This window comes from Nerophis lumbriciformis, linkage group LG25 (assembly GCF_033978685.3).
Source record: "Nerophis lumbriciformis linkage group LG25, RoL_Nlum_v2.1, whole genome shotgun sequence".
NCBI classification, from domain to species: domain Eukaryota; kingdom Metazoa; phylum Chordata; class Actinopteri; order Syngnathiformes; family Syngnathidae; genus Nerophis; species Nerophis lumbriciformis.
In genome coordinates, this window is record NC_084572.2 from 30,900,230 (window position 1) to 30,915,122 (window position 14,893).

General features: G+C 42.0%; 1 protein-coding gene across 3 annotated transcripts in view; it reads left to right on the plus strand.

Annotated features, from left to right (window-relative positions):
* LOC133621808 (noelin-2-like) overlaps window positions 1-14,893 on the plus strand; it is a 57,486-nt gene that overhangs the window by 17,170 nt on the left and 25,423 nt on the right. For all 3 annotated transcript variants that reach the window (XR_009817698.2, XM_061984182.1, XM_061984179.1), the window contains one exon: window positions 5,235-5,390. Coding sequence is in view for 2 of the 3 variants with exons in the window: in XM_061984182.1 (XP_061840166.1) it covers window positions 5,235-5,390 (156 nt within the window). In the remaining variant the exon portion in view is untranslated. The remainder of the gene's footprint in view (window positions 1-5,234; window positions 5,391-14,893) is intronic.

A 14,893-nucleotide genomic window follows, 5' to 3' on the forward strand; every position in this document is an offset into this window, starting at 1 on the left:
GACGACATCCCTGCAGCAAACGCCTGCTGCGCGTGTCGTTCTAGAGGTGGGTGGTGCTTCACTTCCGTGTTCAGATTACAGTTAAGGTGCAGTGACCTTGTGGTTAGAGTGTCCGCCCTGAGATTGGTAGGTTGTGAGTTCAAACCCCGGCCGAGTCATACCAAAGACTATAAAAATGGGACCCGTTACCTCCCTGCTTGGCACTCAGTATCAAGGGTTGGAATTGGGGGTTAAATCACCAAAAATGATTCCCGGGCGCGGCCAACGCTGCTGCCCACTGCTCCCCTCAACTCCCAGGGGGTGATCAAGGGTGATGGGTCAAATGCAGAGAATAATTTCGCCACACCTAGTGTGTGTGTGACAATCATTGGTACTTTAACTTTAACTTTAACATGACATTTAGATTGTTACAGTGACTGATTTAGTAAGTAAGATGACATAAAAGCTCAACAGAAATGAAAGACGATCGGCAGGATGTCGAAAGGAGACTTTTTTTTATTGCAAACAGTCAAGACACTTTCTCAAACCAATAACACACTTTTCCGGCTTCAAAATAAAAGCGCTACACTCTACATCCGGTTGAACTACATTAAGGGGTTTCTCCTTCATGTACGGGCTTCATATAGGTGCCACACCTAACTAAATAAAGTATTGTAGCGTCCTGAAAAAAACAAAAACAAAGTCTGACTTTCTTTTTAACTTTTATTGCCAATTTTATGATAACAACGGGCCCAATTCCAACAAGTATTTTCTCCGTGCACACACGTCTGCCTCCGTGCCTCAATTCTGGACACACAATACATTTGTTCATTCTCCGCCGACACGGTGTGTTCACAGACCATAGGAAAAATGACCACCATAGCACACTAACATACACATTAACTAACACCAGCCATACAAACGGGGTTGTCTGGAGCGGAGGAAGCGTGGACATACTTTAATAAATTTGAGATATACCCGAGATATACACTGGGGGCTTTTAATGAGAGGAATATACAATGTCTGCTCTCACTAGGATGCCGACTGATCCATCTATCCATCCATTTTCTACCGCTTGTCCCTTTCTGGGTCCCGGGGGGTGCTGGAGCCTATCTCAGCTGCATGGGATGTTTATATCTTTCCGTTAAGATGAAGCATTAGTAATAAACCTCACACAGGAAAAAAAAAAAAAGGTGCCGCAAACAAGCATCTTTTCGTGTCTCCGGGTTTGAGTTCAATGTCAAAGTTGACCAACTTCTCGATTTATGTCTACATCCTTCTACTATCCACTTAAAAGGCATGATTTATAAACTAGAACTAACTTTCACCTACTCAGAGGCGACACAGCAGCTCACTGGCTCAATATGTCAATATAGCCGTATAAGCTAGTTAGCGCTTTGCGATCACGGCACCACTAAAAGTAGTTTGTTTGCGTTAGTGCACGTAACAACAATATCGCTAATACTTGGTTAATATTCAGGTCATGAGATGTAAATGGATTATTGTTGGCCGTTGTAGTGTACTCCCATTAGCTACATGGTTCGCCACGACTTAGAATGCGTAAAAAAAGAAAAAAACATGAATAGGGATTATGAATAGAGATGTCCGATAATGGCTTTTTTGCCGATTAATTACCGATTTCGATATCAACCGATACCGATATATACAGTCGTGGAATTAACACATTATTATGCCTAATTTTGTTGTGATGCCCCGCTGGATGCATTAAACAATGTAACAAGGTTTTCCAAAATAAATCAACTCAAGTTATGGAAAAAAAAATGCCAACATGGCACTGCCATATTTATTATGGAAGTCACAAAGTGCATTATTTTTTTTAGCATGCCTCAAAACAGCAGCTTGGAATTTGGGACATGAGGAGGTTGAGGTGGGCGGGATTAAAGTGGGGGGGTAGGGAGTAGCGGGGGGTGTATATTGTAGCGTCTCAGAGTTAGTGCTGCAAGGGGTTCTGGGTATTTGTTCTGTTGTGTTTATGTTGTGTTACGGTGCGGATGTTCTCCCGAAATGTGTTTGTCATTCTTTGTTTGGTGTGGGTTCACAGTGTGGCGCATATTTGTAACAGTGTTAAAGTTGTTTATACGGCCACCCTCAGTGTGGCCTGTATGGCTGTTGACCAGAGGTGTGGACTCGAGTCACATGACTTGGACTCGAGTCAGACTCGAGTCATGAATTTGATGACTTTAGACTCGACTTGACAAAATGTGAAGAGACTTGCAACTCGACTTAGACTTTAACATCAATGACTTGTGACTTCACTTGGACTTGAGCCTTTTGACTTGACATGACTTGACATGACTTGCCACTTTCCCCAAAATCCAAAGCTTAAAAAGTTATTTGGGAGCGCTTCGTATTTTTCATTTTCTTCGTCTGTCTATCAGCGTGTTGTTCCTGTCAGCTGGTGTGCTGTCAGTACAACAGCCAATCAAATTAGATATACGTTGTTTTCATCACACAGCTCTCATCCAATCAAATTGCAGGACAACCAATGAACTAGAGTTGTCCAACAACGTGCCAGGGATAAACAATTGTTAAAGTTGGTTTCGTTCGGGTATAAAAACTACGACTTGGTCAACAAAAAACGAATTGCGGTATGCAAATCACGCAGTTCGAATATTACAGACGGAGACGCAACAACTTCCAACTTCGTTCGACATTTGAAGTTGCACAAAGAAGGGTAAGTTTTGAATGTAAGATAACGTTTATTGGCTAAGTAACGTGACTTTTATTTGCTGTGTAGTTAAATCAGTGAGGCTGCAAACTCCCTGCTAACGTTATAACCATAGACATCTTATAAGTAGACGCAGCATCGAGCGCTACTGGCGCAGACGAGGCGCGTGGCCGCCATCTTGGAGTGGTGATCCACTCCACTCAGTGCAATTCATTTGGCAGGAGCAATGAACTGTCAGCGCATTTAATTCATTTTACCTCACTGAATACGACTGATTTTCACCCCCTTTTTTGTCATACGTGTAGCTATGATAACAGACACATGTTTTGGCGTGTTTTATTATTCATAGTTTGCTTAACAGTAATATAATATTCTTATATGCTATAAGTGACCAGACGTCCGAGATCAAAACTGGGAATATAATCCCAGAGAAGGGGGAAAAAAACGGTAATCTATTTTTAAATTGAAGAAACAATATGATTAGGTTATATATACATATGTGTGTATCCTACATAAACAATGTATGAATACATTAGATATCTATATATCTTAGGGACCTATAGACTGTATCTCTGTTGCTTCAGCAGCAGAGAGTTTATTCTGTCTTGACACTTTGTATTGATATTTTCTATTACATTCTTCCCTTAAATGATAATGTTTGCAGTGATTGTTTTATATGTATTATTTTATGTAAGTCGCTTTGGATAAAAGCGTCTGCCAAATACTTAAACATATATAAACACCTGAAAGTCTTCATATCAGCTAAAACCACCAATCTGTTTCACTGGATTCAGAATAAAACCAAATTCTGTTCAACCCAACAATGTTAGTATTTGAATATTGTTACTTGAAGACTGATTCCTGGTTACAATTATACTGTTAAGAAAGTATTGTCTTATACTTTGCCTAAAATGAGAATGCATCATAATCAGTGGCGGCTGGTGAATTTTGTTTTAGGTGGGGCTGAAAGTTTGTAAACCAAACCCCTGTAGGGGCGTCATCCTCCCCCAGAAGATTTCTTTGTGATTTTCACATACAAATATTGAAGATCTTTGATCCTTCTCAACTCTGTGGTAATATTATTTTCATAAAATACAACCAATAGTACGTTAATGTTAAATCTCACTTGTGAAAAGTAATCCCCCGATTCCTATTTTCAACAGTCCGCTCATTTGAGCAGGAAAACGGTGAACACCACCATCTTTGTTTTCTACCTGTCATCTGTCAGTTTCGGCTGCTCGCCGGCTCCTCATCAGCACTTCAAGATGGCGGCCAAATTGCTCACGTCACAGCAACCAATGCTGCGTCTACTTATAAGATGTCTATGGTTATAACGTCATTGCAAACACGGCAATCTGTTGCGTCCACTGCAGTTTGCTACCTTATTCATACTTTTTGTCAAGTGATTTTTTTTTAAGCAGGGTTTCATGAGGTACCTACACATAACGTTACGTTAGTCAATGTATCACACACAGTAACGTAACGTTAGACGGCAGTCAGCAGCACCGCGTATTTTAGCCACCTACAAAAAGACAAACATAGTCAAATAAAGGTCAGTTAAAATGTATACTATATTAAGAATATGTGTACATATTGCATAGGGTCCTGACATCTAAAAAGTACAACTCTGTTCATTGTTATGTTCATATATTTGTTATGTTTTTCATGTGTACGCACACATAAACACACATACAGTATGAGATGAGATCAATGAGATAAGGTAAGAACAGGATAGAAACTGCTGTGGAACTAGTTACAATGCAATATGCCATGGAAATACAATGTTAACACTTTTGTGCAAATAAGTACAGTTGCACTTGTTTTTTTTTCAAATGTGTTTATTCTGTAAAGGAATGAGTTACATGTTTAAAATGACTGGTTAATAGTGCTATTTTGAAGTGCAATGTCAGCACTATCTTTTTCCCTGCAATTTCAAATGCACTTGTTTTAATAAATAAATACAGCGTTTTAAAAGCATACACAATCTGTGTAAATATATTAGTCTGTGGTTAAATGACTTGAAAGGACTCGAAACTCAAAATGCAGGACTTGGGACTTGACTTGAGACTTTCCAGTCTTGACTTTGGACTTGACTCGGACTTGCCCTGTCTTGACTCGGGACTTGACTCGAGACTTGAGGGTAAAGACTTGAGACTTACTTGTGACTTGCAAAGCAATGACTTGGTCCCACCTCTGCTGTTGACTAAGTATGCATGGCATTCACTTGTGTGTGTGAAGAGCCATAGATATTATGTGACTGGGCCGGAACGCAAAGGCAGTGCCTTTAATGTTTATTGGTGTACAGAGGTGTTTTAAAAAGTCATACATTTTACTTTTTGAAACCGATACCGATAATTTTGAAACCGATACCGATAATTTCCGATATTACATTTCAAAGCATTTATCAGCCGATAATATCGGCAGTCTGATATTATCGGACATCTCTAATTATGAATGATAAGCAAAATTCCACCCCAAAAAGTGCAGTTCCCCTTTAAGCGCAGTAGAAAATGGACAGAAAGTAACGTCATGAGGATGATAATGATGAAATATGTTGGTCATGCAGGTCCAGAACGTGAGTCAGTCCATGGAGGGAGTCCACCTGCGGACCTCCAGAGACTTACAGCACTTCCGAGAGTCTGAGCCACTCCTGAGGGGGGTGGATGGACGGTTGCACACGTATGTGGGCAGCCCCCGCACACTGACATCCAAGGGTCTGCAGGTACACACACACACACACACACACACACACACACACACACACACACACACACTTACACACAGTGTGAGACAGCTGCTGTCGGGGGGATACGAGCCTTGGTGTGAAAACATTGATTTCACGCATGCCAAGCGGACGTGTGCCGCCCGCTCTCAGACACGTGACGAATTTGGGTGGGGGGGGGCGACTGGAAGCCGGCGGCCTGCTGGAGCCTGCATCACTGCACTAAGTAGACCATTGAGCTCTGGATGGAAGGAAAATAAATTAAACAAGCAAGAATCAGTTGGGGATGAATGCGAAATTGTATTATTAATGTTGAGTTATGAAACCCGCCAAAAAGCAGCACTTTTTAGAGCTGGCTCTTTTGCACTCGCGGATAATTCTTGCCTTTTACCGAGATATAAAGTCCAAATGTGTGTGTGTGTGTGTGTGTGTGTGTGTCGAGCGTCCTAATTTAAGAGGTTTAAACTCAGCGGGGATTCTGCATTCCAGCTGCAAGCTCAAGTCCGAGGGGAGAACCATGAAACCGAGGAAGAAAAGTCGCGTGTAAGCAGAACCGACTTGCATGGGAGCGCTCACACTCGGCGTTCTGTACCTCAATTACACATTGTTCACGCTGAAAGCCTTCCTTTTCTCACGCTTTGCCAGCCACTGGCTCACGTCGCTTGTTCTATTAAAGGATACGGCATCACCATCTTCATCCTTCTGCAAATTGACTCACAGAACCGCCAAATAAACCCTCGTCAGCACCAAATAGTAATTATGGCGCTGATGCATTACGTGTGTGTGTGTGTGTGTGTGTGTGTGTGTGTGTGTGTGTGTGTGTGTGTGTGTGTGTGTGTGTGTGTGTGTGTGTGTGTGCAAGGTGGCCACGCCGTCATTACCCACACTGAGAAGCAGAGCTGGTGAATATTTATGTTCAATAACTTAAATAATCAATAACCACCTTCTATTTTTAGCCACATGGGGAGAGGGTGAGAGGGAGGGGTTCTCTGCGGGAAGACGGATGTGCGGAAGGAATTTGAAAAGGTTAGCCACAGGCAGGAATTAGCAAGTAAAACATTCATAATTCAGAAAATGTGTATGTCACATGCCATTTTTCTTTTCCGCCTTCTTTTTCCTAGTTTGTGGCAATTAAAGGGGAACATTATCACCAGACCTATGTAAGCGTCAATATATACCTTGATGTTGCAGAAAAAAGACCATATATTTTTTTAACCGATTTCCGAACTAAATGGGTGAATTTTGGCGAATTAAACGCCTTTTTATTATTCGCTCTCGTGACGTCACATCGGGAAGCAATCCGCCATTTTCTCACTTTTGTCGGTGTGTTGTCGGAGGGTGTGACAACACGAACAGGGACGGATTCAAGTTGCACCAGTGGCCCAAAGATGCGAAAGTGGCAAGAAATTGGACGAAATTTGTTCAAAATACGAGGGTGTGGGGAAAGCCGATGAAATGGTCAATCGTTTGTTTCGCACACTTTACCGACGAAAGCTATGCTACGACAGAGATGGCAAGAATGTGTGGATATCCTGCGACACTCAAAGCAGATGCATTTCCAACGATAAAGACCCTAGCTTCCCTGGCCTGCTGACATCAACTCCAAAACTGGACAGATCAGCTTTCAGGAAAAGAGAGCGGATGAGGGTATGTCTACAGAATATATTAATTGATGAAAACTTTATTCATTACTCGCGGTTTTACGTGAATTATTATACATAAACTGTGTTTACCAATAATTTAGCTTAAAAACATTTATTTTTTTCAATCATTCGAGTAGTCTTGTGTAATGCAGTATTTTGTGTCTATTTAGGTATGGTTAACCTGAGTGCTGAAATCGTGGAAAAATATATGTTCTTAGCGCGCCTGAAATGGGCTGTCTGCACTCTCAAAGTGCATGTTGTTGCCAAATGTATTTAATATGCTGTAAACCTAGTTCATAGTTGTTAGTTTCCTTTAATGCCACACAAACACATACCAATCGTTGGTTAGAAGGCGATCGCCGAATTCGTCCTCTCTTTCTCTTGTGTCGCTGGCTGTCGTGTCGTTTTCGTCGGTTTCGCTTGCATACGGTTCAAACCGATATGGCTCAATAGCTTCAGTTTCTTCTTCAATTTCGTTTTCGCTACCTGCCTCCACACTACAACCATCCGTTTCAATACATGCGTAATCTGTTGAATCGCTTAAGCCGCTGAAATCCGAGTCTGAATCCGAGCTAATGTCGCTATACCTTGCTGTTCTATCCGCCATGTTTGTTTGTATTGGCATCACTATGTGACGTCACAGGAAAATGGACGGGTGTATATAACGATGGTTAAAATCAGGCACTTTGAAGCTTTTTTTAGGGATATTGCGTGATGGGTAAAATTTTGAAAAAAACTTCGAAAAATAAAATAAGCCACTGGGAACTGATTTTTAATGGTTTTAACCCTTCTGAAATTGTGATAATGTTCCCCTTTAAAGAGAGACGGGGGGTGTTATTGCAGCTGGACATAACCACTGTGCTAAAACAATCACTTTTTTTGCTGATTGGAAATCGGAGGTGCAGGCGGACTGGACGCAACATGTATGAGTTGTTTACGCACCAGCAATTATGGACTAAAATCCAACCAATCACATCTTTTTGGAGGTGCATGTCAATTTATCTCCAGCTTAGAGGTAAACTGATACAAAAAAAACAAGAAGTGAAGTGAATTATATTTATACAGCGCTTTTCTCTAGTGACTCAAAGCGCTTTACATAGTGAAACCCAATATCTAAGTTACATTTAAACCTTGTGGGTAGAGCTACACTCTGGCCTATGGTGTCACGCAGGTTGTGACCCGGGTCCTTCCACCGGAACAGAGCAGGAAATGCAACCTTACCCGAGAAAAAAACGATACCAACTTGCCACACACAAAGAAGTTGCAGACCTCCCATGTTTTTCCAAGTTTCCATCTGTTTTGAAGTGAATTATATTTATATAGCACTTTTCTTTAGAGACTCAAAGCGCTTTACATTGTGAAAGCCATTACCTCCATCTTTTTAAGCTGCATTTAAACCAGTGTGTGTGGCACTGGGAGCTAGTGGGTAAAGTGTCTTGCCCAAGGACACCAAAGCAGTGAGTAGGATGGCGGAAGCGGGGATCGAACCCTCAAGTATCTGGCATGGCCGCTCTACCAACCAAGCCACGACACCCGTTTTGTCGTGTAGATTGGCGTCTGGACCACACTGTAGTGTCTGGGAACCACACCGACAAATAATCCTTGAACGCACTCGACAAATCATTTTTTGATAAAGTATGGGGATCTATTCCATTGCATAGTTGGATTTTTTGCTCGTATCTGCTTTTTACAGGAAGATCTTGGCCCCTTGTGTACTCAGACAGTTTGCGCGCTGCTTGCTGTGCAACAGCCGTCTTGTCTTGGTTGACCATCACTTCACCATCAATGTTTCAATGTTTACTTATATATCCCTAAATCACGAGTGTCTCAAAGGGCTGCACAAGCCACAATGACATCCTCGGCTCAGATCCCACATCAGGGCAAGGAAAAACTCAACCCCGGGTCCCGACTTTAGACAGCCAGTGCTTCATCCGTGGCCACCGAACCTCTGCCCCCCCCCCCCCCCCCCCCCCACGAAAGAGAGGGGGTCAGAGCAGAAAAGAAACGGCAGATCAACTGGTCTAAAAGGGGGGTCTATTTAAAGGCTAGAGTATACAAATGAGTTTTAAGATGGGACTTAAATGCTTCTACTGAGGTAGCATCTCTAACTGTTACCGGGGGGGCATTCCAGAGTACTGGAGCCCGAATAGAAAACGCTCTACAGCCCGCAGACTTTTTTATTGGGCTCTGGGAATCACTAATAAGCCAGAGTTCTTTGAACGCAGATTTCTTGCTGGGATATATGGTACAATACAATCAGCAAGATAGGATGGAGCTAGACCGTGTAGTATTTTATACGTAAGTAGTAAAACCTTAAAGTCACATCTTAAGTGCACAGGAAGCCAGTGCAGGTGAGCCAGTATTTATATATATATATATATATATATATATGTATATACTGTAGGTATATAAAGGTATATACAGTATAGGCCTAATATGATCAAACTTTGTTGTTCTTGTCAAAAGTCTAGCAGCCGCATTTTGTACCAACTGTAATCTTTTAATGCTAGACATAGGGAGATCCGAAAATAATACCTTACAGTAATCAAGACGTGACGTAACGAACGCATAAATAATGATCTCAGCGTCGCTAGTGGACAAAATGGAACAAATTTTAGTGATATTACGGAGATGAAAGAAGGCCGTTTTAGTAACACTCTTGATGTGTGACTCAAACGAGAGAGTTGGGTCGAAGATAATACCCAGATTCTTTACCGAGTCGCCTTGTGTAATTGTTTGGTTGTCAAATGTTAAGGTGGTATTATTAAATAAATGTCGGTGTTTAGCAGGACCGATAATCAGCATTTCCGTTTTCTTGGCGTTGAGTTGCAAAAAGTTAGCGGACATCCGTTGTTTAATTTCATTAAGACACGCCTCCAGCTGACTACAATCCAGCGTGTTGGTCAGCTTTCGGGGCATGTAGAGTTGGGTGTCATCAGTGTAACAGTGAAAGCTAACACCGTATTTGCGTAAGATGTCACCTAGCGGCAGCATGTAGTTGCTGAAGAGTGCATCCATCACTTGTCGGAATACAAGCAGTTGTTTACCGTCTTCTCTAGGTGACGTCAGCAGGCTGATGCAGGCCCTAAAAGTAGATGCTGAAGCCCGTTAGAAAAGCAGCCTAGAAGTTTTATTCTGTTTGGGGTTGTGTGGTTGACTACATAGCTAAATTAAAGACGCTACAGGACACATGAAAAGTTCACCTTCCATAAACCAGCTTCCTTTTTGTTTTTTATTTATATTTATTCTGGGTGTATATTTACTATCTGCCTATGTTGAGAAGAAAGTGATGTACTAATTATTTTCCATTTATGACTGTACCTTTAACTTACTGTATGTAGGACCTGGGGGGGGTTATGTGTGTATGGGGTATGTGTTGGGTTGCTGTTCTTGGAAGTGGGTGGGAAAAAAAGGGGAAAATGTGACTACTGTTCTATTGTATATTGTAATACCTGTCAAAGTTAATAAAAACATTTATAAAAAAAAAAAAGAAAAGCAGCCTAAAATTATGACTGTGTACCGTATTTTTCGGACTATAAGTCGCTCTGGAGTATAAGTCGCACTGGCCGAAAATGCACAATAAAGAAGGAAAAAAAAAACATATATCAGTCGCACTGGAGTATAAGTCGCATTTTTTGGGTAATTGTATTTGATAAAAGCCAACACCAAGAATAGACATTTGAAAGGTAATTTGAAATAAATAAAGAATAGTGAACAGGCTGAATAAGTATATGAGGCATAAATAACCAACTGAGAACGTGCCTGGTATGTTAACGTAACATATTATGGTAAGAGTCATTCAAATAACTATAACATATAGAACATGCTATAAGTTTACCAAACAATCTGTCACTTCTAATCGCTAAATCCCATGAAATCTTAAACGTCTAGTCTCTTACGTGAATGAGATAAATAATATTATTTGATATTTTACGCTAATCTGTTAATAATTTCACACATACTGTAAGTCGCTCCTGAGTATAAGTCGCACCCCCGACCAAACTATGAAAAAAACTGCGTCTTATAGTCCGAAAAATACGATATATTTTGGGGGGAATCTTTAGGTCCAGAACTATGAAATAAGCGCCAATGTTGTCAGCCCTTTAAAAGTCGCGCTTGACAACAACCTTTTGCCTTCTTGGCTCATGCTCTCGACCGTTAATCTCCAGTCTGTTCCCTGGGGAGTGTGAAGGATGCGGATCCAGGCGGCTAACCACCGCACTTCACACTGACAATCGGGTGTTAAAAAAGTGCTGCGCATCTGTTGTTTGGGTTCCCTTTACAACGGGCCGATGCACAACCTTGCTTTAGTTCCCTCCAAGGAGCCCTCACACGACTCCACAGACGAGAGTGCCAACATAAGACCTCAACTAGGACTCCGCCGAGGCAAAACATCTTCAAGCATCCTCAACCGCATCCAGTTGGCCTCGATTCAGCCCTACTTAAGAGGCTCTTCCCAGCCAAGTTGTGTGTAGTCATTACGGGGGGGGAAAAAAGCTCTCCGTCTTCTTGTTGCACAAGTGAAGCATCGTCTCCACTCAGAATTCATATCCTGAGTAGTCCTCACTGTGCGTCCTCCACCTCCTCCTGTGGGATTACCCAGCAGATGGGCCGCGCCGTCCCTCCGGCGGGTATTCCGAAGGCCGCTTTTCCATTTAGCCGCCGCCATGGCTCCTCGCTTGAGTGTCTTTTTCGCACCTCCCAGCAGGGAGGGTTTAATCCGGAGCTTCATGTTGAGAGTTCTCACACGTCAGTCGACAACATAATGAGATACAGGACACAAAAATAGGTCTTCACAGATGTGTTAATGTAACCATATGCCAGACAATATTCAGTGTGATGTAGTGCGCTGCCTAATGCTGTGAAAAATAGAGCACTGTTCTCAACCTAATCCAGAGTGTGTGGCTGTGATTGAGCTGCCATTTCTTTCCTCGACGAGGACGAATTAAGACGCAAACTAAGCCTTTTAGCCCATCAAGCGCTGAGTGTAAGGAGATTAGCCCCGCTCAAGTGCTTTTCTTCTCGGAATAATGACAACCCAACGTGCCTCTGACGATCATATTTGTGTCAATCGTGTTGCCAAAGCCTGACATTTTTTTGACCGCGAGGTGTTCCCTTGGCCGAGCAGAGTCACGGCGCCGCAAGCTGAGCAGTTGGCATTTATTATGAATTCACAGGTCGCAAGCTAAAGAGCAGGGACGCGGAGGAGAGTAATTGGCCAGGATAGGAAAGGCACTCAAGTCTCCTCTGGAGTCTCCACTTTGTTGCGTACACCCTCAGAGGATGCTTAAATAAGTAAGATGCCTGCACGCCCTGCCTCCCCCCCAACACTTTTTCCAAAAAGACGCCTCATCGAGTGAAGAGGAAGATGAGAGGAGAGGAAGTATGCGGACAGGATGTTGCCTCCAGTGTCAATATTCCTGTCCACACTTGCCCACACCTCTTCCATCCTGTGTGCACTTCTTTTTACACTCGCATGACAGCTAAATGTGACGCAAAACTTGTAGCCTTGTACGCTTTCAAGATGGCCACAGACTGACTCAATTTGATTGATATCGGATATCGGTTCAATATACGGGAAAAAAATCAAGCATGGGATTGTATCAAATGTATACGTACATGTCTGATATAATCTACGATTAAGCAGTCCTGCAGTAAACATCTAAATGTTAGGCATACTTGCCAACCTTGAGACCTCCAATTTCGGGAGGTGGGGGGTGGGTGCGGGGGGCGTGGTTGGGGGCGTGGTTAAGAGGGGAGGAGTATATTTACAGCTAGAATTCACCAAGTCAAGTATTTCATATATATATATATATATATATATATATATATATATATATATATATATATATCCCCGCGACCCCGAAGGGAATAAGCGGTAGTAAATGGATGGATGGATGGATATAGATATATATATATATATATATATATATATATATATATATATATATATATATATATATATATATATATAAATAAAAGAAATACTTGAATTTCAGTGTTCATTTATTTACACATATACACACACTCATCTACTCATTGTTGAGTTAAGGGTTGAATTGTCCATCCTTGTTCTATTCTCTGTCACTATCTTTCTAACCATGCTGAACACCCTCTCTGATTATGCATTGATGTGTGGCATGCACAAAAGTGCTTTCATCAAATGCACTAGATGGCAGTATTGTCCTGTTTAAGAGTGTCACAACATTGCTGTTTACGGCAGACAGACTGCTTTACTGTAGACGTTCTTTATATTGTGGGAAAGCGGACTCAGGTCCGCATGGAGCTGGAGGGGGCGTGGCCTCTAGCTCCGCCTGAATTTTGGGAGATTTTCGGGAGAAAATTTGTCCCGGGAGGTTTTCGGGAGAGGCGCTGAATTTCGGGAGTCTCCCGGAAAATCCGGGAGGATTGGCAAGTATGATGTTAGGGGTGCACAAAAAATTGGATTCACATCCGAATCGCGATTCTTATTCTTCCTGACTCTAAATCAATTCATAATTTCCAAAAATCTTTTTAAAAAAATACGTTTTTTAGAGGAATCATCATTTTTTTAGGCCATCTCCATGCAAGAGGATACATTTTTTATACGAACCTGTAACTGTCATGATCCGTGGTCTGGATCATGTTTTTGTTATGTTCTGTTAGTTTTGGACTCCCTTAGTTCCTGTTTCTGTGCACCCTTGTTTGTTACCATGGTTACTTATTATTTCCACCTGGCTCTGATTAGTGTTCGCCCGCTCACCTGCTTTGCGAGCACTAATCAGAGGCATTATTTAAGCTTGCCTTTGCCAGTCAGTCGCTTCATGCCTGGTCCACGTAAGTTTGTTTGTTCATGCCACAGCTAGTAAGTTTTGTAGTTCATGATTCCAGTGCTAAGTTGTGGTTCTTTAGCTTCTCGTGCGAACGGCACGCTTTCCTTTTGCTTGTTTTTTGTTTTTGGTTTAAGCTACGATTTATGACAATAAACCATACTCCTACCTTCACGCTTTGTCCGGAGTTGTCCGTTCTGCATCCCGGGAGAACGACCCCGCAGTGAGCTGCGACCCCCCGCGTGACAGTAATCAGGTTTAAAAATATACCAAATAATTCTTTGCGAGAATCGGTTTGAATTGAGGTCGGTGGCACGGTGAAACAGGGGTTAGAGCAGGGGTCGGGAACCTTTTTGGCTGAGAGAGCCATGAAAGCCAAATATTTTAAAATGTATTTCCGTGAGAGTCATATCATATTTTTTAACACTGAATACAACTAAATGCATGCCTTTTTAAGTAAGACCAACATTTTTAGAGTATAATAAGTCTCTTATTCTTTTTAATAACATTGTTATTCTGAAGCTAACCAATAATAAATAAAATGCTTCTTACCATTAATGCGACTTCTTGAACAGGTGCGGTAGAAAACGGATGGATGGATTAAAATGCATGAGAATATTTTATATTTTGAATGTTATTTTTAACACTGTGATTACCAGTTGAATTATTAATTACTTATCGTGTTAAGCAATGTCAGCTAAGATTTATCTGAGAGCCAGATGCAGTCATCAAAAGAGCCACATCTGGCTCTAGAGCCATAGGTTCCCTACCCTTGGGTTAGAGCATGTGTCTCACAATACGAAGGTCCTAGGTTCGATCCCCGTGCTCAGGGTATTTCTGTGTGGAATTTGCATGTTCTCTCTGTGACTGCGTGGGTTCCCTCCTGGTACTCCAGCAGCTTCCGACCACCTCCAAAGACACGGACCTGGGGATAGGTTGATTGGCAACACTAAATGGTCCGGAGTGTGTGAATGTGAGTGTGAATGTTGTCTGTCTATCTGTGTTGGCCCTGCGATGAGGTGGCGACTTGTCCAGGGTGTACCCCGCCTTC